Source organism: Schistocerca piceifrons, chromosome 1 (genome assembly GCF_021461385.2).
Source record: "Schistocerca piceifrons isolate TAMUIC-IGC-003096 chromosome 1, iqSchPice1.1, whole genome shotgun sequence".
Classification (NCBI taxonomy): Eukaryota; Metazoa; Arthropoda; class Insecta; order Orthoptera; family Acrididae; genus Schistocerca; species Schistocerca piceifrons.
In genome coordinates, this window is record NC_060138.1 from 1,093,650,557 (window position 1) to 1,093,677,261 (window position 26,705).

Here is a 26,705-nt window from a genome sequence, read left to right on the forward strand (position 1 = left end):
GGCAGTGTATGATGCCATGCCAAAAGCATAAACAAGTGTGTTCATGAATTCATGTGAATTTGATATTAGTTTAAATCACCTGTTTCAAGTGTTTTGCAGTCTGGATTATTGTTATTCCTCATTAGAATTATTTAAAATATGTACTGAATTGTAAGCCCTTGTGGAAATCTTAAAAACATATTTTGGAATTTTTATAACTATCTGATTTACATCTTCAACTAAAATTTTAATTTTTTATTGCAGAGCCTCACAGTTCGTGACACTGTTAGAGAGTGCCTCGAAAAAGACCCAACGGAGAGAACAGATGAAGATGTTGAGATATTACTAGAATTTACACAGCACCTGAAGGCATTCACTAATATGACTTTGGCAGTTCGACGAGCATTATGTAATGTTATGGTATGTTGTGATATTAGCAGAGTGCATTTGATTCTTTTCATGAAAAGTGATTGTTTTTGTTTGCTTCTGTAATGTGTTACACATATTCATTTCTTCCAAAGTTTAGTAAGGCTACGTATGAATGTGTTGGAGGAGCACAACAGTAGATTAATGCTAGAAAACTGTTAATGCTTTTTGCAGGTTTTTGCCGTCGTGGAAAAAGCTGGTACAATTGTCATGAATGATGGGGAAGAGCTGGACTCGTGGAGTGTTCTCATCAATGGCCATGTCGAAGTCGAACACTCAAATGGTGAAACAGAGCAGCTTCAAGTTGGTGACAGGTCAGTGTTCTAAAATGAAATGCTTTTCCAGTGACTGTTTCTGACGCACGTAGAGCTTTTGAAGATTTTATTTATGTAAGAAGTCAGAAGGTGGTTTTTGTAACAGGAGAGCTCTACATTAGCCTTCAAATATAGGCTCTTTTTAAGTGTGTGTTTATGCTAAGAGTATATCAGTTGTCTCTGCATGTTTGTGTGTTAGTGTGTAGAATTGTGAATTGATATACCTTTGGGTATCTATGATTTGATTTCAGTAAAGATGTGGGAGTGCATTGTAAATTGGGCAATTGATTGTATCAAATGAAAAAAATCCATTGAAAAATTTGTTGCATTCACAGCGAGTCAGATGAGGTAGCCAGTAATTACTGTTTGCCACTCAGATATATTTAGTACCATGCTGTTTTGAATGGATTTTTCTGTTTAGGAAAGGGAAAAAAAGTATTTTAGTGGGTAAGAGATGCATGAAGCACCCTGTCACATTTATAATCCATTTGATTGGTGATTATTTTGGTTTTTATGTCATCTGACCCTACATGTAGATTTCTGATTTAATAATTGTGTGGTTAAAATCTCAGTAGTTTATCAACAAATGATCATATCCTGTAAGCCATGTACCAAAAGTACTGAGAAGCTTACATCTTTGGTATGGTATCATTATGGATAAAAACAAACATGCTGCATAACCCATGAAAGGTGTTGGAATAAAGAGCAAAGCTCACTTACAAATGCACATTAGTGGCAAAATGAAGTAGGCCTAATAAGAACTGATCACGCTTTGCTTAATATTTATTTTCACATGAACACCAACTGAGCAAGACTATTGACATAGATAGTATGTGGAGAATTTATTACGTGCTAGAAATGCAGACAGATATTGATGACCAAATAATTAGGGACACTTAAGCTTTCTGATGCAATGGATGAAAGAGTGTATTTGTGAATTGCATAGAGTATTTCTTTCTTTTTTGAGCAGTGCCCTCTCTTTGAGAGTACGTTTGAATTTCTCTACAACCATCTCTGCAAATTTCTGTATCTGCTAATACAATAAAAATATTGGGTTATGAATACCCCCATACTTGCATACAGTTCACTTTCTGTAATGTAGTTTAGCTCTTCATTTAACATAGTTCAGCTTTTCCTAAACTCTTTTGAACAGCTAATATGTAATAATGTATGTTTTAATATTACTGAGACGTCAGATTGTAAATGAAAATCAAAAATATGTTTGTAGTTTCGGCATCTTGCCAACAATGGATCGTCTGTATCATAAAGGAGTAATGAGAACACGTGTTGACGACTGCCAGTTTGTCTGCGTAACGCAAGCAGATTACTGCAGAATTCAGCTCCAAGGACAGGAGAATACAAGAAGGCATGAAGAAGCAGGGAGGCTAGTCTTGGTAACAGAGCAGAGAGGGGCTCCAGATGGGTCTCGCCGTGGCCACATTGCTATAAGGGTAAGTGGATAATTTCTACCCAACAGTGCCAGCTGTGGTATCATCAAAGGTGGAAGTGGTTACTTGGTTTTGTTTGCACTATAGCATTCTCCCAAGTAGAGTCCTATAACCTGATTCAGTACTGCAAACACTACTGAAAACAGGAAAAGAAAACTTTTTTTTTCTGTCTCTTCCTGCTCAAGCCAGTATACTGATACTTGTGCTCACATGATCCAGTGTTGATTGCACTGTCCGTTGATCATTGCCAATTGAAAAATAATATACTGTGAATGCCAGTCCTCATCAAAGCGTCTCCCCTCCTGCAGTTATCATGTATTTTAAAGTATAAGATTACTAAAAAGGTAGATTGCTATTCACCATATAGCAGATATGTTGAGTCGCAGATTGGCACAACAAAAAGACTGTTAAACATGTAATCTTTCGCCCAGAAGGGCCCCGTCCGTGGCCATCTCTGCTATATGGTGAGTGGCAATCTATCCTTTTAATAATAAAGTCATTATTCCATCCTCGATTTTTCATTGTTTGATACTATGTCCCAATAGCTTAAACATTATCATGTGAATTGTATTTTACCTTAGTCTTTGTTCTGGTAGGGATATAGTTGTTGGTATATTGTTGTTGTTATGAATTTTACCCTTAACAAGATTTAGAAAGACTTGCATGGTATTTAAATTTATATGTTATTTACAGCAGTTTGAGCACAGTTTCCTTGCCAAAATTTTGTTTGTTTCACACACTGTAGAAATTTTATTTAACTAATACTAAAAAAATGTTTCAAACAATGGAATATGTGTCCTGACATCTGAGCCATAATACACAAGATAACTAGCAGTCGAGGACTACAGCTCATCTAGCGAATTATGTAGAGGATGGGCATGTATTATTCTGTTTCTTGTGATGTGGATTATTGTAAAAGATGTCCACACTTTTAGTAAGCAGCTTTTGAATTAGCTTTCTCACTATACGTTTTGGAAAATTTCGCTTTTCGTTTCTGAATAATGATGTAGTATGACTTTGATTAATATATCATTTGTAACCACAAAATGAAAATTGAATGACAGGTTTATGCACAAGAAATTACCACCAACTAGCATTTTTTTTTTTAATTTCCTTTACACACTATTATTTCACTCGTGTTTATGCACAACACAATGTGTGGATCCTCTCCTCCTCTAAATAAGTCATTGCTCACCTGAAGTGCGAAGCCTTGTTCCGTTTTTTGTATGGAAGTGTAATATAGATTAATATTAATACTCACCACATAGAGGAGGCACTGAGTCGCAGAACAATAATTATTATTTTACTACTAGTACTACTAATACACCTACTACTTTTCATTATAGTTGCTTTTTGCCTCTATTAATATGAAAACTTATTTCTATGTTAATTCGTTTTCCATAATGTGCATCAGAAATCTGAAGTATTTCAGATTTGGCGACTATGTAAATTATTCATAATACTGGAGAGGGGGCAGGAGGGGAGTGTGAAATGCTGCCTGGTAGCACATTTATTTGACCCTTTAGTTGATGTGTAGAGTATTAGAGGCATTGTAATTTTGATTTAGGGTAAACAGCTCCTCTGTGTTGATCCCATTCTTTTGTAATCTGAGATAATATTCCTGCTCAACTACTAGATCTTGGACATTAATTATGATGCCTTCAATATCAACACTGAAACATCTGTCTACTCTAACAGTGAACTTTCATACTGCCACAAAGACATATTAGCAGTTGAATTGCTTGTGTACAGTGATAGCTAATGACACATGCTTCATTTGGCTGGAATGCAGTGTAACCTATCATATGCCCTGTCTTAGTTGCATCTGGAGCTGCAACTAGTATTTTTACACGTTAGTCAGGAGTAAGTATATACCACAGAATTCCATGCAATATAAAAATTATGTAGCTAAAAAAGAAGAAAGATATCTGCCATTTGGTCAAGAAAGTTTAATGACTGTTAGAAACAGTAAATGTGTTTACATTGGAAGATTATTGTATTGCCAGATGGACATTAAATTTCATATTAATGAAGTGTTTACTTCAGTGTCTCACTGTATCGAGATTAATACAGTGAAGGTAGAACAAACCATGGAATGAGAAAAGACAACCACTCGGCACTCAATAAGTGTGTAGGCATTTTAAAAATAGGTGGACACTATACACTGTACCTCAGCTTTTGAAATTGCATTCATCGTCAAGTTGTGCTAACAGCTGCCCCCTCCCTCCCTGCCGTGGAACCCCTCGCATAAAAACTACCGGGCTCCGAGAATGAACACAAGCGCTAACACTGAGCTATGGTGTTTAGTTGGTTTTTTGTGTGCCTATCAACTGTTCAGTGTCTCCACTATGTGGTACATAGTTGCCCTCACTTGTTTTTTGTATATATATATATATATATATATATATATATATATATATATATATATATATATATATATAAAAAATGTTAATAAGACCTATCGTATTTATTTAGCACAGCAGAATTTTGATGGTTAAGAAATTGTTGATGGACTTTGAATATGAGCAGAAGTTGGCCACAGTGCTGTTGCAGGAACTAACCTGAAGTTTATAGCAATTGTTGGCAGCCATAGCAAACTAGAGCAGGATTATTGTAATGGTACTTGCACTTCTTTGTATCCAATTAAAAACATACTCTTGCATCACAGTGACTTGATGATCCTTACTTTTTTACATTCTGTGCTTTTATCGTACCCTTAGAGAGTGAGTGAGTGTTTACAGGCACCGTAACTGTCATAAACATGTAGTTCTGCTCATATGCTGCCCAAGTTTCTGTTCCCTAATTTTCATTTGTTTCTTGCAGTTCCTTTATTTTTTTTTCAAATGGTTCCCACCATCTCAACCCCATTTTCAGTGCCGAGGAAATACTGTCTTTTAGAACTAAGTGTAGGTTTTAGCTTTCTGTATTTGGCATTAAATAGTTCTTTGTTTTGTTTCTCAGGGGACACCAGAGAGGTTAATGTTTCAGTTGATAGAAGAAAATTCCATGATCGATCCTACATACGTTGAAGATTTTCTACTTACACATCGAACTTTCATTGATAATTCAGTAACAGTTGCAAATCAGCTGCTTGACTGGTAAGTTTTACAGTAATATTTGATCAGATCGGATCCTTTTATTTGTATGAAGACAACAGTGAGGTTGAAGTTGCTGGAGACATCATCTAGTACAAATTGTTTCTTTACAGAATATAATATTATAATATAAATCTGTTTACATATTTAATTTACATAAGTGGCAATTTAAATTTTTATTATACAGCTTATATTGTACAGGTACAGAATTTAGTTTACGTTGTAATTAAATTATCAAATCATTAACATGGTTACATCTTGTTCAGAAACATTTTGCCAATGTATGCAAAGTTATTTTTAGTCTTGAATAGCCTAGTCAAGGGGACATTGCTCAGGTTTCTGTTCCTTGTTTTATCAGTATGGACATTAGCCATAAATTTATATGTATATGCGTTCTCTTTGGCATAAACGAGAACTTGGAGTGCTCGAACAGTCCACAGGTGTACTGCCGGTCCATAGTGTCCCACGGGCACAATATTTCATCGATCAGACATGTCGCCATCGTCAGGTGCACTGACGAACTGAGCTCCTGAGGGCGAGCGGCTGTATTAAATCCCCTCCCCTCGCAAGGGACACTATGGACCGGCAGTACACCCGTGGACAGTTCGAGCAAGAAATACGCTGGGAGAAACTGAAGGATCACAAGAACTTGGAGTATTTACTAACTTGGACAGTAAGTATTTTGTATTCAGTGAACTATTTTTTCAAGAAGTTGTGTTCTGTAGGCCAAAAATGCATCTTATTACTTTCTTAGCTCCAGCAGTTTCCCCATATAGCCCATAGTTAAAATGTGATTTGAAAAATGAATAATATACCATCAGGAGGAGGTCATGATTAACACAGCTTTTTAATTTTTTAGTCAGATACACTACTCTCAGTAATTTATTAGAAACTTTTTCTATCTGGGCATTCCAACATAAATTTTTGTAGAGTTGGGTGCCTGAAGGAGAAAACTGAATGTTCTATTTTATTAGCATTTAGCTTTAATCTATTGTCTTTGAACCACTGAGTTGACTCTTTTATCAAGAGTTCATTCATTTGCACCATGATCTTTTCATCTGTCTCAGATGTGATGAAATTGGCACAATGAACATACATCACGGCTTTACATGACACAAGACTGGGCATGTCATTTACATATGTAACAAGCAGGAAAGGTCCCAGCTCAGAACCTCTGGAATGTGGAACTCCATATCTTACATACAGAAAATCAGATTTTTTGCTTGTATTTATGATCACCATTTGTTTTCTGGTAACAAAATATGTACAATATTTCACATTTTTCTTGCTATACCACGCGCCATTTTCAGTTTTAAGTGGTGATCATTTGTTTGCTGAATGTGTGTGTGTGTGTGTGTGTGTGTGTGTGTGTGTGTGTGTGTGTGTGTGTGCGTGAGAGCGAACCTGGATTTCTTTTTATCCATCTAAAATTGTGAATGAACTAATTAATGTGTATTTTTATGTGTAGGTTTAATGAACCGTGCATCAGGGATCGTGTTACAAGGGTGGTGCTTTTGTGGGTGAACAATCATTTCACTGACTTTGAGACAGACCCATCCATGATGGAGTTCCTGGAAACATTTGAACAGTGCTTGGAAAGAGAGAAAATGCAGGGCCAGCTGAGGCTCCTGAACATTGCTTGTGCTGCAAAAGCAAGGACACGTAATGTGACTCTGGCAAGACCCTCGAGGGATGAAGTGTTACAATTTTCAATTATTGGTGGCTTTGAAATGGGTTTTGGTATATTCATATCCCAGGTAATGCACATTAAAAATATTCACCTTTTCAATTTTCATAGTCTGAAAAATGACTCACTTATGAAAGTTCATAGCTAATTTTTAACTGTGAAGAAAGTAAATGATTGTAGCATTACTGACTTGAGATAAAGCCGGCCGCTGGTGGCCGAGTGGTTCTAGACGCTTCAGTCTGGAACTGCACAACTGCTATGGTCGCAGGTTCGAATACTGCCTCGGGCATGGATGTGTGTGATGTCCTTAGGTTGGTTAGGTTTAAGTAGTTCTAAGTTCTAGGGGACTGATGACCTCAGATGTTAAGTCCCATAGTGCTCAGAGCCATTTGAACCATTTGAACTTGAGATAAAGCAAGATATGATCATCCAATTCTTGCTCAAAGTAAAGAAATAATAATAATCGTAATAACAATTACAATAATAGCCAGACTCTCAACAGTAGCAGTTTTGGCTTTGTCTGGTAATTTGTTTTCAATGGTCACACAAAGGAATGCCATAAAGTCAAAGCATTTTGACTCTGGCGTCTCATTTTTTAACCTTTTCTGTGTTAATATTCTATTTCTGCCTGTGAGAGTCTGAAAAATTGATGTTATTTCTAATGTTATTTGGTTCACATTTCATTTTTGTTTGTTTGACTGTTTAAGAATAGTAAGCTGTTGCTGACAAATTAATTTATTTGAAAATTATATGTGTTTTACCATTTCTTCAATGTTTGAAATTTATCAATGTTTGAAATTTATAGGTCATCAAAAAATCAAAAGCTGAAGATGTTGGTTTGAAGAGAGGAGACCAGATTCTTGAAGTGAATGGACAGAGTTTTGCACATGTTAGCCATTCGAAAGCACTAGAGATTCTGAGGGGCACAACCCACCTGAGCATTACAGTGAAGTCAAACTTGCTAGGTGAGACAAACCAATAGAAATCATTGGTAATGTTGTTAAAAGTATGTTGGTAAATTAAGGGTTGAACTTTTCTGTGTATATTTTGTATGCGTAAGGTATTACGTGATGAACATTGGTTTTAATGTTTCATAGTCTCTTCATGGAATGAGACAATGACGTTAACACGATTTGCAAAATATTTTCATAATCGTACTGTGGACACATGCAGAACATGAAAACAAATATTGTCACAATAATGAAGACATATGCGTTGGATAAGAGGTGTTAATTGGAAGGAGAATAATCATATTCAGTTACTTCTGTAAAGGTTTTCATACTATTCAAATTTTGGAAGAATTTTTGCTTTTTTTCCCCTCTTGTTTTCCCACACTTACTGTCTCATTTTGAACAACCTGATTTTTGTATACGCGAAGTATTGCTGACGTGTCTGATGACCATTTTCACTATTCCATTTTTTTCTTGCACACTGAAGCATGTTAAGTCCAAGAATGAACAGTAATATGAAAATAGTTAGCTATTTGTGTGTGCCATGAATCATATCTGCAACATCTTACTGTGATGTAGAATGAGTCAGTTTTACAATTATGCCCTCATTTTACAAATAAACTTTCTTTTCTCATTTCATTGTTCTGACAGTATTACTTCCATGTACATTATCAGCATACAGTTGAAGGTTTAGTTTGTTTGGTGTCATAGAAAAATCAACTAACAGATATTAATGATTCTGCCGACTCATGTTCCAGAGTTCAAAGAGATGCTGCAGACGCCTGAAAGCTCACCACGGCCGCGGACTGGCCACAACAAAGTGTCCCGCCTCGGTCCCGACCCACGGCTCCGGCTGTCGACGGTCGATCCGACTGCTGCGCTCCTGGCAGGTGCTGCTTCCATCCCCCCTACTGCGGCCACCCCAGCACCTGTGCAGCTGCCTGTCAACTCCTCTCCCAGCAAGGATGCCAAGAAGGATGGAAGCGGCAAGGGTGGCTTCATGACCCTGGGCCCAAAGAAGCGGCTCCAGAGAGCACTTATCAAAATGAACATTCTACCAAAGAATACTATTGTGTAAGGGAACCTGACTTGCGGTGCTATAAGTTGTATTATTTTCTGTTTACTTGCTTGTACAGTCCTGCAGTAGTTTAGATATGGAAAATTTGCTTTCTGGACTGTTGTTAATTATATTTGTTCATAATCACATTTTCAGCCTGTTGTGTCATTCTCAGGTGCTGGTTGTAATTTTAAGAGTACATTCTTGAAGTTGAACTGATGCTTTAGCATTTTATATTGTTGCAGCTATCACTTGAGAGTTTCATAATAGGCCAAAAGTGTGATTGTAAATAGATACATTTAATAATAGTCCAAGCAGAAAATTATGTCCCTTCTTGAAAATCTATAAGTCTCCTTGGTGTCTGATGGAAATAATAGAATAGAATAATTTTATTGTCATTAGGCCATTAAGGGAATAGACAAAAGTCATACATATAATGCAATATAATTCATGTTGCAATAGAACAATAGGTTTGTTATTACAGTGTAATATTACGATTGGTGAAATCCTACAAAGTCATACTTATATTACTATATTATTCCTGTTGCAAAAGAGTAATCAGTTTGTTATTACAATATAATATTACAATTTATGAAATCCTTTGTCATAGAATGGATGGGCAACTAACCAGTCATATAGTGCTTGTTTGAATGGTTACTCTGGTAAATCTTGCATAGCTAGTGGAATAATAGTAATAACTAGTAAAATTTACTGTGACTCAGAATAATATTGTTTTGTATAATAGGGTGCAAGATGTGTGACGTGTCCTCCGAGTGAGTGTGTGTCTTTTTCAGTGACGGGGTACATACAGATGACAGCCCATACCTACAGTCAGCGTCCTCGCAGCCAGGGCAGACGAGTCTGTATCACAGTCATAGTAATCCAGATTTAATGAGCATCTGCTACGATGACTTGCGTTCAGACTATCCAGAGCATGTGCTCAAAGTTTATAAGGCTGACCAAACTTGCAAATATTTGCTTGTACATAAGGTAAGATTTGTAGATTGTCTTCTGTTAATCGCTAAATTCTTCCGAGACAACGATCAAAGTGTGGCTGTTCAGTTTCTTTCTATGTGCTTTTTAAGGCCTCGGATATTTAGACTGTATACCTTACTCCTTTGGGGAACCTATAAGCACTTGTATCAGTACAGTAGGATTTTCAAGAAGAGCTATTTATTAATCTTTGTTGTTGTTGTCATCATCATCGTCGTCTTCAGTCCTGAGACTGGTTTGATGCAGCTCTCCATGCTACTCTATCCTGTGCAAGCTTCTTCATCTCCCAGTACCTACTGCAACCTACATCTTTCTGAAACTGCTTAGTGTATTCATCTCTTGGTCTCCCTCTACGATTTTTACCCTCCACGCTGCCCGCCAATACTAGATTTGTGATCCCTTGATGCCTCAGAACATGTCCTACCAACCGGTCTCTTCTTCTAGTCAAGTTGTGCCCCACAAACTTCTCTTCTCCCCAATCCTATTCAGTACCTCCTCATTACTTATATGATCTACCCATCTAATCTTCAGCATTCTTCTGTAACACCACATTTTGAAAGCTTCTATTCTCTTCTTGTCCAAACTATTTATCGTCCATGTTTCACTTCCATACATGGCTACACTCCATACAAATACTTTCAGAAATGACTTCCTGACACTTAAATCTGTACTCGACGTTAACAAATTTCTCTTCTTCAGAAACGCTTTCCTTGCCATTGCCAGTCTACATTTTATATCCTCCCTACTTCGACCATCATCAGTTATTTTGCTCCCCAAACAGCAAAACTCCTGTACTACTTTAAGTGTCTCATTTCCTACTCTAATTCCCTCAGCATCACCCCACTTAATTCGACTACATTCCATTATCCTCGTTTTGCTTTTGTTGATGTTCATCTTATATCCTCCTTTCAATACACCGTCCATTCCGTTCAACTGCTCTTCCAAGTCCTTTGCTGTCTCTGACATAATTACAATGTCATCGACAAACCTCAACGTTTTTATTTCTTCTCCATGGATTTTAATACCTATGCCGAATTTTTCTTTTGTTTCCTTTACTGCTTACTCAATATACAGATTGAATAACATCGGGGACAGGCTACAACCCTGTCTCACTCCCTTCCCGACCGCTGCTTCCCTTTCATGCCCCTCGACTCTTATAACTGAAATCTGGTTTCTGTACAAATTGTAAACAGCCTTTTGCTCCCTGTATTTTACCCCTGTCACCTTCAGAATTTGAAAGAGAGTATTCCAGTCAACATTGTCAAAAGCTTTCTCTAAGTCTACAAATGCTAGAAACATAGGTTTGCCTTTCCTTAATCTATTTTCTAAGATAAGTCGTAGGGTCAGTATTACCTCACATGTTCCAACATTTCTGCGGAATCCAAACTGATCTTCGCCGAGGTCCGCTTCTACCAGTTTTTCCATTCGTCTGTAAAGAATTTGCGTTAGTATTTTGCGGCAGTGACTTATTAAACTGATAGTTCGGTAATTTTCACATCTGTCAACACCTGATTTCTTTGGGATTGGAATTATTATATTCTTCTTGACGTCTGAGGGTATTTCGCCTGTCTCATACATCTTGCTCACCATATGGTAGAGTTTTGTCAGGACTGGCTCTCCCAAAGCCGTCAGTAGTTCCAATGGAATGTTGTCTACTTCCGCGGCCTTGTTTCGACTCAGGTCTTCCAGTGCTCTGTCAAACTCTTCACGCAGTATCGTATCTCCCATTTGATCTTCATCTACATCCTTTTCCATTTCCATAATATTGTCCTCAAGTACATCGCCCTTGTATAGACCCTCTATATACTCCTTCCACCTTTCTGCTTTCCCTTCTTTGCTTAGAACTGGGTTTCCATCTGAGCTCTTGATATTCATACAAGTGGCTCTCTTTTCTCCAAAGGTCACTTTAATTTTCCTGTAGGCAGTATCTATCTTACCCCTAGTGAGATAAGCCTCTACATCCTCCTCTAGCCATCCCTGCTTAGCCATTTTGCACTTCCTGTTGATCTCATTTTTGTGACGTTGTATTCCTTTTTGCCTGCTTCATTTCCTGCATTTTTATATTTTCTCCTTTCATCAATCAAATTCAGTATTTCTTCTGTTACCCAAGGAGTTCTACTAGCCCTTGTCTTTTTACCTACTTGATCCTCTGCTGCCTTCACTACTTCATCCTTCAAAGCTACCCATTCTTCTTCTACTGTATTTCTTTCCCCCATTCCTGTCAATTGTTCCCTTATGCTCTCCCTGAAACTCTGTACAACCTCTGGTTCTTTCAGTTTATCCGGGTCCCATCTCCTTAAATTCCCACCTCTTCTCATAACACACTTTAATGCCGAACTACAAAAGAACTTAATCAAGAAACAAGTTTTTCTTCCATGAACATAGTTCCCCCATGAACGCACAACTCCTGTACAGTATTCATTTCCCTGGCATGACACCAGTCTTTCAGCAGGGAAATCCTTAAACCACTGTTCAAATCCCACATTCAGTTACATTGACAATCATCTGACTTGGCCAGGATTGCATAAATTCAGCACATGTTGTTGTTGTCCTGTGGCTCTCAAGGTTATCATCTTTGTGGCATGCATCATAGGTATGATTTGTTTTAATTTTCATATCTCAATAACGACCTAGATCCTTGGCCTTCAGCTTTAATGTTGGTCCAGTTTGTGTTCGTTTCATTGTGGCCAGGGCATCAACTTTGTACTTGGAAGCTTTCTTCTGATATCAGTTGAAGCTGAAATAGGTTTTCTTCTTGCACATAGTTGATTTGTAATGTACAGGGTGTATACGCCCCGGGACAACAGGGAGATCCAGGAAAAAACCGGGAATTTTTTCATCCGGGAGAAAACCAGGAAAAACACGGAGAATTTTTAGAAGTCCAGGAATTTTTCTGAGATTTAATTTTCAATTACATTTTTGTAATTTTGAATGCTTACAACTGACAGTCTAACAAATAATATTACTCTACCTCGCTACTGCAGAATTATATTGCAGCAATAAAACATAAACGAGAGAAAAAATTAAGTAAAACTTAAGTTGCAAAGGAAATGCGCCATTTACAACAAAATGTGTTAAAGGCATTAGGACGAAAGACTATGTAATACTTCATAACAGCAACCTGCTTGAGATGAGAGTGACATCACAATTGTTTACGTTAGCTTTGTTAGAGCAGATGCCAGTCGCTTATGAACAGTACATTCTCCCGCCTCTGGCTACTTGGAAGTGTGGCTGTAGCTGGAAAATTTTTCTGGCATACAGTGTTTACATTTAGTTATTTTGCTGTTTCCTCTTCATTTACAGATCTCACATCATGGAAACAAAACGGATTTCTGTGGCCGGGAGCCATCAATTCATAGATTTCATAGATTCACATGGTTATCGAAGACCAGAATATGTTATTCGTTTCAGTTTTTTGGTTTTATTTTATTTCCAAGTTTTTAACTCAAGCATTAATTGCCTTGCAGAATGGTGGAGTTATTTTTGTCGGTTTGCTAAAGAAATTTGGTTGTTCTTAATATTTTCCACTGAGGCAGTCAATTTATTTGAAACGAAGTGTTTCATTCCATACTATTGCCTAGTTTCATCTGTTTGCTGGATTTAAAGTGAATGTTTTCGTCTTCTGGCACGTATGGAATTATCGATAAAATGAAACGAGCGTTGGCATCGTTGGCCGGGAGGCCCCTATTCGGGGAAGTTCGGCCGCGGTGCAAGTCTTCATTTCATTCGATGCCACAATAATAAAGAACCGAACATGAGGTAATGCAGTATTGGTACTCCAAGAAAATTTACATCCAGAAAACCACACTGAAAAACTTAATATCAGGCTGGGGCCTACTTCATTGTGAATCTGGACATACAAATGTACACTTTAAGAGGAATTGGGTATTTCAGTATGGTTTACGAAATTCCGATGCTCTTGGATTATCATGCGATGTTCTGTTTCCTTTACTACGTTATGTAAGTTCTCTTAATGACTTAAACGTACGAACTTACAGGCTGCGTACAGGCAGTAAAAACTGTTATCTGGAGGCCAATGGCAGCTGATGAAACAAACCCGTTTCTAATAGCTCGAGGGAAAATATTGCAAATAGTGGTTTGAAAAGCGTCACTGTCAATGTAAATATCCTTTCACACAAGATGAATTACAGTGTAACACACATAAAAAAGACCAATTGAAACCTTAGTTTTTCTGGTAACTAATTGATCTTCGAGACCAATATTATATGTGAAAGCGTACCTTGCCTTGCAGCCACACTTGTATATTAATTTAAACCATTAACTTTCCGTACTCATGTATTGACCCTATTTAATAGCGATGTTCCTGTTGACTGACTACATCGCGTGTTCTATGCTCTGAATACTTGCTTTCATTGGGTGGCGAGATCACGTGGCATGAGCTATGATTGCCTTACAAAATTGCATCGCAAACTCGATTTCAATGTTTTGGAAACTAACTTGCCGAGTTTGGTGGAAATTAGAATTTATACTTTTGTAATATGAAAATATGCAGCGTACTTGTGGCTGCATATAATTTTTTTAAATATTTTTTTGCCCCGCTTGTGGTCGTTTACTAATGTGCCGGGAATTTCAGGCTGGCTCATGAAACATTAATCCTTCAAAGGATTGATAAGTTTTACAGCTGTCATTTAACATGGAGAACGTGTATTTTCGTCTGGGAGAAAGTGTATTTTTAACCAGGAAATCTGGGAAAAATCCGGGAATTTTTTTCCCTTGTCCGTGTATACACCCTGAATGTAGCAACTTCCCTCAGTTTACTGTGTCATCTCTTCAGATGACATAGTAATTTCTTCTTCTAATGATTTTGTGATGTGAAGATCAGTCTATGTGTGCAACCTAACTCCTGCCGAAAGTTCAAATGAAGTTTTCCCAAGACATGGTATGTTGAATTCATGACACGTGGAGCTGATGATACCACTTATCCCAAGGGCTATCAAGACTGAGCCCAGAAATCATTTTAGCCAAAGGAGAATTAACCTTCGTAATCTTTCCATTAGCTTTGGGTAGTCCTGTCTTAGTTAAAATTAAAATGTGTTCAATTTATTCTGTAAAGCAGTACTTCTTGAATTTTTGAGAAGCAAAAAAGTTCCCTCCATTGGTAATTCCATCTTACTAATTGCTTCTGTTGATTTTGTAGTCTGTACAGGATATAGTGAGGCAAACTTCGTAAATGTATCAGTAATATGTAGAATGTGGTTGTACCTTTTGTCTGTAGATTTAAGTGGTCCAATACGATCCATGAGATATGTATATAATAGCTTACTTTCTTTGAATAAGGTACGAAGGAAAGCTTCCTTCTTTCTTGTTTCTTATTCACAGTTTAACATATTAAACAATTGGAGATCGTTCTTTTCACCTTGTTTGTCAAATCTGGCCTATAATAGTCTTGTTCCACTTCCTCTTGACATTCTATCTCATTGTTAATTTTCATATCAATTTTGTAAATGATGGATAAGTATTACCAAATTTAGGTAGCAATTTCATTTTTTGTCCCGCTATCTATACGCAGTATATTGCAGATTGCTCTTAACTTTGCTTCTGAAAATGATCCTTCAATGAATGACTTTTTAGTTTCATGCACACCAGCTATTGACTGAAAAGTAAAACCAGAAAACTCTCAGGTGCTACAGGTTTCTTCTGTGATCCTAAACTGTTCTGAAAATTAACTTGCATAGTGATTTAGTAATTTTAACCAGTGCCTAGGTTATATTTTCATTTACTTTTTCGATTTCTCCAAATGTTGCCATTTACTTATGTTTCCGTCAGCGTTTTCTCCTTTCTATACATTTAAAATTTTTCCTTGTGTCACACTGCTACCATTAAACATCATTAAAATGTGAATTCTCATCATAGAACCAGACTCAAAACAATTGCATGTCACTGCATTGTCGGAGGAAAACAGCGCTCAGAAAAGTTAGTCATAAACATCGTAGATCAGGCAACAAAAGTGCATCATCACTCTTTCAGTTGATCCTGAGCAAGCCCCAGAATTTCTAGGAAAACAGTTCCGGCTTTCATGAAAGGCTGTTTATTAATCTCCCTATCACCAACTTTAATACTGAACTAATTAAAAATAAAAAAGAACTTAACCAACAAACTCTTGTGTTTCCCAAGAATGTTGTTTCTCCATGAGCACACAAAACTATTGTCCAATATTCAGCTTCTCAGCATGTCATCAGTCCCGTTGGCAAGGAAACTTTAAACCCCCATCCAAATCCCACAATACTAGTAGCTTGTAAACATTATTGTTTGGGTTGATCACAATCATTATCATTGTTGCCATTAATTAACACAAACTATGGTCAATGAAATCTCTCGATCAAGTTTTGGTTGTTTCATTAGCTGTGGTTGTAAGTGCTATGGACTAGTGTTATTGCAAGGGTCTCCTAGCATCCAAAGTAAATCCTGTTTGTAGCAAGTGTAGCAGCAGTTTGAACTTGAGCTGTCGTATTAGATGTTGCCATGTTTGTATTCATACCCGAAACTTTAAGGTGGTCAGTCGGGTCCCTAGTTCTCAATCGTGGAAGAGTTTGGTTAGTAGTCATTCTTTTTGGCTGCAGCCAACATTATCTATCTGACAGTACTTTGTGAGAGAATTATAGTTGACCGCTGTGTTAAAACACAGTAACTTAACTCTATTTCATTGTGTTTCCTTCACTGGTGATTATTGTATTTAATTGTCACTGTTAGGATCTTTATTAAACAGGAAGTGATTTCAGTTTTTATTTCAAACAATGTTTAAGCCATCTTTACTCTCATGCGTGACTTCTACTTTTGTGGAAACATGAACCACAGGTTAAGATGCCTACAGTGCAGGAGGCAGGTCTGGCTTGTTCTTCATGGCAATCCATGTGGGGGCCGGGCTTGCCTCCTCAGCTGCCTGCAAACCTTAGTCAGTAGTGCATTCCAGAGCTGTTGAGTAGTGGTTGGCATGTTTGAATGTGAAAATTGAGGTTGTTCCATAGGTTCCAAGTGGGTTAAAGATCTGGGGAATTTGGTGGTGAGAGAAATACTTTGAATTTGTTATGTTGACCTCTTCCAGCACTTTAATGCACATTTCTAACACTGTGGCAAAGTATTTACCTTGCTGAAATACCGTGTCCTTCATTGGAAGACATTCATCATGTAGGGATGAATATGATTTTAGAGGATGGATTCGTAGCCAAATCAGCTAAGAATGGCTTCCACATATATTATTGGTTAGAGTCTGTTACAAATTCATCAGCCAGCTTATAATGTTACCTTCATTGTTATCTCACGAGCAGTGTGGCACAGTGATTAAGGCACTGGAATCTCATCTGGTAGAAGTCCAGTTCATATCCCAATGTGGTCATTCTGATTTAAGCTGTACTGTGGTTTTCCTGTCTTGATTAAGGCAAAGTTTATGGTGATTTCTTTGAAAACATCGTGACTGTTTGCTTTCCCAATCTTTATCATACATGACCTTGCACTTTTGCCTCTAATGACGTTATTTTTGATGGTATGTCAGATTCTAATTCTTTCTCTTTTAGACTTACAGTTTTGATAAGTTATCTTGCTATGTGTTGGAGGACAAAGCCGTAGTGCATTGAAATGGTCCTCTGTCTACCAACAAAGTCTGAATGTTTCCTGCATGATGTTATTTCCAACATTCAAGAATCACAGCTCCAAACTCCCCTCCTGGAGGTGGAGATATGACCATATGTTTATGGTAAACGTTGGTGAAAATATATTTTAATGAAAATCTTCAGTCACCTAGGAGTTGCTTCATTTCAGTTCAATATCTGACTCACTTTGTTGTTCTGTTGATTGTCAAAGTAAGTGCTATTAATTACAAAATTAGTGACCTTTTTTTTGGTGTTGCAGGAAACGAATGCACATGAGGTAGTGATGCTGACTCTCCAAGAATTTGGCATTACTGAACCCAGTTCAAACTTTTCTCTGTGTGAAGTTTCTGTTGCTGAAGGGGGCATAATCAAACAGAGGCGGCTTCCTGACCAGTTGCAAAATTTGGCGGAAAGAATCGGCCTAAGTAGCAGGTAGGCATGTGTTATTCTTGTCTACAATATGATTTTTCTTCACTGATATGTCTTGAAACTTCGTGGTGGAATAAGACTGAGACTCGAACTCGAGACGTGTGCCTTCTGTGGACAAGTGCTCTACTGACTGAGCTACCCAACCATGACTGATGACCTGTCCCCAAAGCCAGTATCTTATCTCCTACCTTCTGTGGAAGGTCCTGAGTTTGAGTCTCAGTCCAGCATACAGTTTTAATCCACCAGGAATTTTCATATCAGCATAAAAGGGACTGCAGAGTGAAAAATTCATTCTGTGTATGTCTTACCCGTGAATTTTGTCATATTTTCAATGTCTTTGTCTGTTGTGTTTACATAGCCCATCATCAGGCTCCCACTGCAGTTGTCCTGCTATTCCAACTCTTTACCTGTGTTTATTAATTATGTCTTTTTTCAGGTACTACCTCAAAACAAATGGCACTACAGAGACGCTGGTGCCAGACGAGTTAGCTCCAGAGCTGGTTCGAGAAAGCCAAGTTCATTTTTTGCAGTTGAATGCTGTTGAAGTCGCTATTCAGCTGACACTTCAGGACTTCAGCATTTTCAGACAGATCGAGACCACAGAGTATATTGATGATCTTTTTGAGCTGAAAAGTAGATACGGGTGTCCAATGTTATCTCAGTTTTCTGAGGTAATTAACATTGAAAACACATTCTTTTTTTAAGTGTTAATATGGAATTTAATTTAAATATGATGATATTCAGAGTAATTTTACTTTATGGGAGACATAAAATTTATTCTTTTAATCTGTGAAATACCAGAAAATACAGTGCAAGTCTATTATTAACAAAATTATTTAATCGGACAGATAAAAAAACTCAACTCGCCAATCAGTGACAGCACACACACACACACACACACACACACACACACACACACACACACATAACAAAAATGATGGTTGTAATTGGCAAGCTTTCGAGCCAGTGTCTCCTTCTTCAGGCAGAAGGGTTGAGGGATGTGGAAGAGTGGTGAAGGAAAAGGACTGGAGAGGTCTAGAAAAAGGTTTCGGGAAAGTCACCCAGAACTGTGGGTCAGGGGAGAATTACTGTACGGGATGAGATGGAAAGACAGATTCCATGTTTGTCACTCTTTATGGTTTGCATCAAGTGGGTTACTTTTCCCCTAATTTTGAATCTCTATTTGGAAAATAGGACATAGTCATTTAATTTATGTAATAAGAAATAGTACAGCTGAATCTTCACTTCTTGTTCGCTCATTTATTGTAGGGAGCTGGAATAATTATGGCTTTGATCATCTTCATTGTCACACTGGTCTGTGAAAGTACTAGCTTTTAATTGTCTACAGTGGATAGACTAGTGTGCCAGGATTATTTGCACACACACTATGTGATCAAAAGTACCCGGACACCTGGCTGAAAATGGCTTAAAAATTTGTGGCACCCTCCATCGGTAATGCTGGAATTCAGTATGGTGTTGGCCCTCCCTTAGCCTTGATGACAGCTTCCACTCTCGGAGGCATATGTTCAGTCAGGTGCCGGAAGATATCTTGGGGAGTGGCAGCCCATTCTTCATGGAGTGTTGCACTGAGGAGAGGTATTGATGTTGGTCGGTGAGGCCTGGGATGAAGTAGGCGTTCCAAAACATCCCAAAGGTGGTCTATAGGATTCAGGTCAGGACTCTGTGGAGGCTAGTCAATTACAGGGATGTTATTGTTGTGTAACCACTCCACACAACGTTTTTCCACTGTTTAATCATCCAATGTTTGCGTTCCTTACACCAAGCGAGGCATCATTTGGCATATACCATCGTGATGTGTGGGTTATGAGCAGCTGCTCGAAAATGAAATCCAAGTTTCCTCACCTCCCGCCTAACTGTCATAGTACTTGCAGTGGATCCTGATGCAGTTTGGAATTCTTGTGTGATGGTCTGGAAAGATGTCTGCCTATTACACATTATGACCCTCTTCAACTGTCGGCAGTCTCTGTCAGTCAACAGACAAGGTCGGCCTGTATACTTTTGTGCTGTGTGTGTCCCATCATGTTTCCACTTCACTATCACATCGGAAACAGTGGACCTAGGAATGTTTGGGAGTGTGGAAATCTTGCATACCAATGTATGACACAAGTGACACCCAACCACCTGACCAAGTTGGAAGTCTGTGAGTTCTGTGGAGTGCCCCATTCTGCTCTCTCATGCTGCTTAATGACTACTTAGGTCAGTGATATGGAGTACATGGCAGTAGGTGGCATCACAATGCACCTAATATGAAAAAAAGGATGTTTTTGGTGGTGTCCGGATAGTTTTGATCACATAATGTATGTGTTGTCTTTCCGAGGAGTCGAGAGCAAATAGGCGAGTCTATGCAGTGTGTAAATACTTTTTATTTGCTACATTCAGAATTGGGAAGTGGAAGAAGAAACCTCCACATTTTGTGGTTCCGCATGAACAGAAGACAAGTTATAAACTTTGGTGTTCTTAATGCAGTGTTGCCAACAATTAAATTGGGGCATAAGTGTCTTCTTTGTATCAAGTGAAGTATTTAGAAGCTATATCATATAACTGCTTCATTTAATAAAAACAGTAACTGATATTTCAAGAAGCCATTGGCTGTATCGTTGATCAAGCAGGAACTGCTAATTTCTTCTTTCTTCCACCCCCCCCCCCCCCACCCCCCCACCCCGCCCCCCCCTCTCCAAATACTGCATTACACAACAGTGTTGTTGTAGTGCTTAATTCAGTACTTGTTACTTCATACTTAATTATCCACTTGTGAAGCAGAGTATAGTGAATCAGTATCAATATTCAAATAACAACGGAAAAAATTATTTATGTGGATCAAGGGAAAGGGTGGGCAACTGTTTATTTTTCTGTAATACCGGAATTAGTTATTGCAGTACTTTTAATTTGTGAGAAGCCAAGAATTGTTGTAGATTTAATTATGCCAGAAGTGAACAAAAGATATTTGATATTTTCTACAATTTGTAAATGTATATTATTGGTGTGTTGTGATTCTGGAGTAAAGATTACATGTTCATATCTGATTTGCAGTTCCTGTATGTGTATCATGTTCTGATCACTTCATGCTGTTGCTTCTGTCATGGGTGTAATTCTGTATGAGACTCGAACAATGGGAACTCCATATAGGAATACCAACAATCTATGAAAAGACAGATTGCTACTTACAGTAAAGATGACACCATGGAAGTTGGAGACAGGCACAAAAGGAAATTAGACTGTTTTCTGGAAATTGTCTTAAATGATCAATTATGTCATTTTATGCTCCTCACATGCTTTTCTTTCTCTTGGATTTCAGTATTCTTTTTCCTTTTTTCCTTTGAACTGTCTAGTTAAGATCCTTATTGTTTAAACTTTTGCAGTTTCATCATCTTACATAAAGATGAAGTAAGTCTGCCTCAGATGCTAATGTTCGTTTACAGTCACAGACATCACAGCCTTTACGTTTGTGTCACGTGAATGTTGTACACTTTATGTATCTCTGTATAACCTCAATTGTCCTACACCTTGTTGTTCTGTGGACATGTGTTTATATCTTCACTACTAGCAATGCTTTCTAAAAAGTGATTGTTTGTTCGCAAAGTAAATGCATTTATCCTCTGTTGTCCTTTTCTCTGACTGAGACTCATGTGAAGCTAGTATAATACAGCCCACAGTCAAAACAACTGCTACCCCTCAGTTCTTGCTAATGCTATTTTTGTATACCATGTAAAATTTTAAAAAATATGTTATCTCTCCAGGATTATTCAAACACGTGACCTCTTGCACTTCAGTCAACTGCGCTGTCTGTTGCACCACGAACGCCTACCACATGTAGCATCTCTGCTGATTGCCTTGTACACAGGAAACCAGCACTAAGTTTTACCAAGAATAGTTTTTGCTTTGGTTCGTAGCTCATGTCTGATAGTCGACCACCTAGTTACAATATACGGAGAAAATAATGTCCCTCATTGCACATATCACCGCTGTAAATGGGTGGAGCATAAACGCATCACTTTTGCAAGGCTTCCACTATCAGTGGTCACAAAATTCCTATCTATTGTTACTTAAAAGTTGTAATTGCAATTGCAATTTGTGTCACTAAATAACTAAACTGTTTTCAGTAAAAGTACATAAAAACCTCGTAACTTTGACTAATGCTACTATAAAGCAAATATAGCTTTGTCTTACTGCTAGTCTGTGACATCAGCAGTGTGTCAGCCAATAACAGAGTGTTTTCTATCATGTGACCAGATCTTGATATTTACTGATTTTTAAGCTTTAATTACATAAAAATAACAAATATGTTTGGAGAATATTGACTGTTAATGCTATTTAAATGTTATAATCAGTTAAAATAACAACAATGTGAACCATTTTTTTAACTTAGGAAAATGATCTATTAAGACACTTGCACAAAGCTGTCGGCCACAGCCTTCATCTGAAAAAGAGAGACACCCACACATGATCGCCAACTACAGCAGTGCGAGCATCCTGGCCTGAGCTGCCGTCGTTGGCGGTCATGTGTGAATGAATGGCGCATGTTTCTCTTCTGACTAAGGCTATGGCCAAAAGCTTTGTGTAAGTGTCTTTTAATTGTTTCTGTCTGCAACTTAATGGGTCATCTTCATGGTACATAGCAATCTGTCTTTTCCTACTTTGTTATCTATATGAGACTTGTTTGTCTTATCATTTATATTGACTAATTAGAAAAATATGGTACTGGAGAGCCATTGGTGGATTGAAATAATATACAGCATAAGGGTAACAACTCATCATTTAATCAAGGTGTTGAGCAGCTGATGTTAGCTCCAAAGAACTGTCTCCAGAAGCTTAGCAAACTTCACAGTCTTTCTTGTGCGCCTGTCAGCCTTTTGAAAAATGTGCTGTATGGTGAATAATTAAGAAAATGGTAGCTTCCTATTTGTTTCAGAATGTAACAAAATGATTCTTGATACAGATTCTTCAATTTTTTTTTACCTTAGTTCCAAATGCATGTACATAATGTTGCAAATCTGTTTAAAAACTAATCCAGTTGTAAGTATTAGCATAACAGTTCACTGGAGGAATTCTTTTATTTTCAGTTGGTGAACAGGGAGATGTTTTGGGTTGTCACAGAAGTTTGTTCAGAACATAATCTAGTCAGAAGATCCAAGATAATCAAACAATTCATCAAAGTAGCAAGTAAGTAAGAGAAGTCACTTCTTCTCAAGGAAAACTATTCAAAAGCTAAAAATTTAGATGACTGCCACTTAACATACAGTTCTTTAGAAGTGATGCTATTCTGTTCACTCATTGTCATCTTGTTTTGAAAATATCTCCAAAGTTGAATAGATCTTCAGCCACTTTACCTTCAGTTTACATTTATTCAGCATTTTGAGGATCACTTTAGCCACATTTCCACAGTATCTGTCATGAATTAGGGATTTCAATCTCGTTGTGACACAGTTTAGTTTAGTCTTGTTATTTGTATGGATCATAATTGTAATCTCTCATTATGATGTGGAGTCAGTTATGCAATTACAGTACACTTTCTCAATGACTTTATAAGGAAGTAAATGTGGTGTGAAGCTGTTGTCAGTATGCCCAACTGTTTAAAGAGCTGTCTAGAAGAGGGTCCAGGGTGGACATAACATATTATCCTTATTACATACTCCTGTGGAACGAAAGCTATTCACCTCAGTGATAAGTTGGTCCAGGATGTGATGCCATAGGACATTAGTGAATGAAAGCCTGAAAAGTAAATAAACTTTTGCTGTTTTCATCTCTAAAATTTGAAATTACTTCGTAGTGCAAGAGTTGCAGAGCTTAGATGTTTAACCCTGCAGTGGACACTTGGAATGTTGTTTCATTTTAAGTCACATGGCGTTTCGCAGATGCCAGTAGCATTCTTGCGTTAACAAAGTATATTTAGTTCAGTACATTCAAATTTATGAATGTAAAAGTACTAATTAAGTAAAATGAAAGATATGTATACACTCTAACCAATGTATTTTTTTCTGAGTTTTAGGTATAAATGTATTCCCACAAAAATATTGATTATTAGATTATGCAGTTTTTAATCTCATTGATCAAATTGGTGGAAAACCAATATCACACTTTTCAGAAAATTGTTACAGTCCTTCTGTGGAAGCTTTTCTATTTAATGCATATACTGACTATAACAGAAAAACCACATTTAGTGAGCTGTACAGTTAGCAGTCAGAATATACTTGCTGCCCATGTCCTAAACAGAGAAATTTCGTATAGTTGCAGTGTATCAGTTTTGGATGACAGTTCTCGTCTGAGGTTTTATTTTATTTTATTTACACGTCAAGTTCCGTAGGACCAAATTGAGGAGCAAATCTCCAAGGTCATGGAATGTGTCAGTACATGAAATTACAACATAAAAGTAATAACAGATAAAAATAAATGTTCACAAACCTGAAAAAAGTCAGTCCATAAGTTTAAGTAAACGCTATCAGCAAAACAATAATAATCAGCTTAATTTTTCAAGGAACTCCTCGACAGAATAGGAGTGACCCATGAGGAAACTCATCAGTTTCAATTTGAAAGCGCATGAATTACTGCTAAGATTTTTGAATTAGAGTGGCAGCTTATTGAAAATGGATGCAGCAGTATACTGCACACCTTTTTGCTCAAGAGTTAAGCAAGTCCGATCCAAATGCAGGTTTGATTTCTGTTGAGTATTAACTGAGTGAAAGCTGCTTATTCCTGGGAATAAACTAATATTGGTAACAAGAAACGACAATAAGGAATATACATATTGAGAGGCCAATGTCAAAATACACAGACTCGTGAACAGAGGTCGACAAGAGGTTGGTGAACTCGCACCACTTATTGCCCGAAGGCTCCTGAGCCAAAAATATCCTTGTAGAATGGGAAGAGTTACCCCAAAATATAATACCATATGACATAAGCAAATGAAAATAAGCAACAGAGACTAATTTTCGTTTCGAAGTATCACTCACTTCTGATACCATTCGAATAGTAAAAATGGCAGTATTGAATCTTTGTACAAGATCTTGAATGTGGGCTTTCCACGACAGCTTACTATCTATCTGAACATCTAGAAATTTGAACTGTTCAGTTTCACTAATCATATGCCTATTCTGTGAAATTAAAACAGGGTGTATACGACCTGGGACAACTGGGAGATCCGGGAATAACCGGGAATTTTTTCATCCGGGAGAAAACCGGGAAAAACCCAGGAATTTTTTAGAATTCCGGGAATTTTTCATTGTTTTAGATTTCAGTTAAATTTTTGTGCTTTTGACTGGTAACAACCAATACTCTAACAAAGGACATCACTGTATCCCGCTATTGCAGAATAATACTGCAGCAACAAAACATGAACGAGAGGGGGGGGGGGGGGGAAACGAAAATAAAACTTAAGTTGCAAAGGAAATGTGCCGTATACAACAACAGTGCTCACACAAGCGTCTGCCAACAGCAAAGTGTGTCAAAGGCGTTAGGAAGACTATGCAATGCTTTGTAACAACAAATTGCATCCAATGAGCGTGACGTGATAACTGTTTAAATTAGATTCGTTTGAGCAGCTGCGGGCGGGCTCTTGCGCGTGCGCAGTTGACTCGCGTATGAGTAGTACCTTCTCCCGCTTCGAGTTACAGAAGTGTGGCTGGGCGCCACTACTTAATATTGCCCCGACTCAGAAATAAAGTAAATCTGGCGCTGATGCCCAGATCAGTCTGAGTTGTGGTGGGGAGGTGGGTCGTCTCCGCATGGCCTGTGTTTACGTTCAGTGATTTTTGCTGTTTCCTCTTCGTTTATTGCCCTCACGTTAAATGACAACAAACGGATTTTTGCGGCCGGGAGTTATCAAACGAATTAAAATACTTTCGCATAATTACGGAAGGCTAAAATATATTATTAGTTTTAGATTTTATTTCCACTTACATGACAGTCAAGCATTAATCACCTTGCAGAACAATGAAGTTTTTTTTTTTGTCGGTTTGCTAAAGAGATTTGGGTTTCATTAATCTTTTCTGCTTTATTTGATTTGAAACAAAATGTTTAATTTCACACTATTGGCTAGTTTCAACTATTCGCTGCATTTCAAGTGCACGTATGGTATTATGTCATAATAAAGAACCAAACGAGATAATACAGTACTGGTACTCCAAGAAAATTTACATACGAATCTGGACATATGAATGTGCATTTTAAGACTAATTATGCATTTAGTATGGTTCACGAAATTCCGCTGCTCTAGAAGTATCCTCTGTTGTCTTGTTCCTTTTATGACACAATGTAAGCTCTTTTAATGTTTTACATGTATGAACATAGGGGCTTCTTGCGTCATCATAGCTGCGCAAGTGCGGTGACGCCTATTATCTGGCGCTCTCTTCCCACTGCTGAAACGAACCTATTGCTAACAGGTCCCAGGAAAATATTGCGAAAGGAGGTTTGAAAAGCGTTAAATTCAAACCAAATTTCCTTTTACGCAAGATGAACTATGTGTGAGAATGTACGATGAATTTCATAAATCACAAAGCATTTGACTCTTATTTAAAAATCAATTCTTTGAGACGGCCATTTAGAAGAAATTCGAGCCCAAAAGATCAGACATTTCGTCGTTATTAAAAATTTTACTGGCAAATTTGTGTGATGTATCTTAAAGTGTAACAAGTGCAAAAAAGATCAACATTATATGTGGAAGCTTAGCTTCTCTTCCAGCTTATTAATATTTGAGACCAATATTA

General features: G+C 37.6%; 1 protein-coding gene across 1 annotated transcript in view; it reads left to right on the forward strand.

The window, feature by feature from the left end:
• LOC124775692 (rap guanine nucleotide exchange factor 2) overlaps positions 1-26,705 on the forward strand; it is a 422,124-nt gene that overhangs the window by 316,634 nt on the left and 78,785 nt on the right. The window contains exons 5-15 of the mRNA XM_047250523.1: positions 244-399; positions 580-719; positions 1,948-2,170; positions 5,129-5,265; positions 6,731-7,019; positions 7,755-7,914; positions 8,658-8,973; positions 9,751-9,946; positions 17,816-17,988; positions 18,422-18,656; positions 23,067-23,166. Of these exons, the coding sequence (XP_047106479.1) occupies positions 244-399; positions 580-719; positions 1,948-2,170; positions 5,129-5,265; positions 6,731-7,019; positions 7,755-7,914; positions 8,658-8,973; positions 9,751-9,946; positions 17,816-17,988; positions 18,422-18,656; positions 23,067-23,166 (2,125 nt within the window). The remainder of the gene's footprint in view (positions 1-243; positions 400-579; positions 720-1,947; positions 2,171-5,128; positions 5,266-6,730; positions 7,020-7,754; positions 7,915-8,657; positions 8,974-9,750; positions 9,947-17,815; positions 17,989-18,421; positions 18,657-23,066; positions 23,167-26,705) is intronic.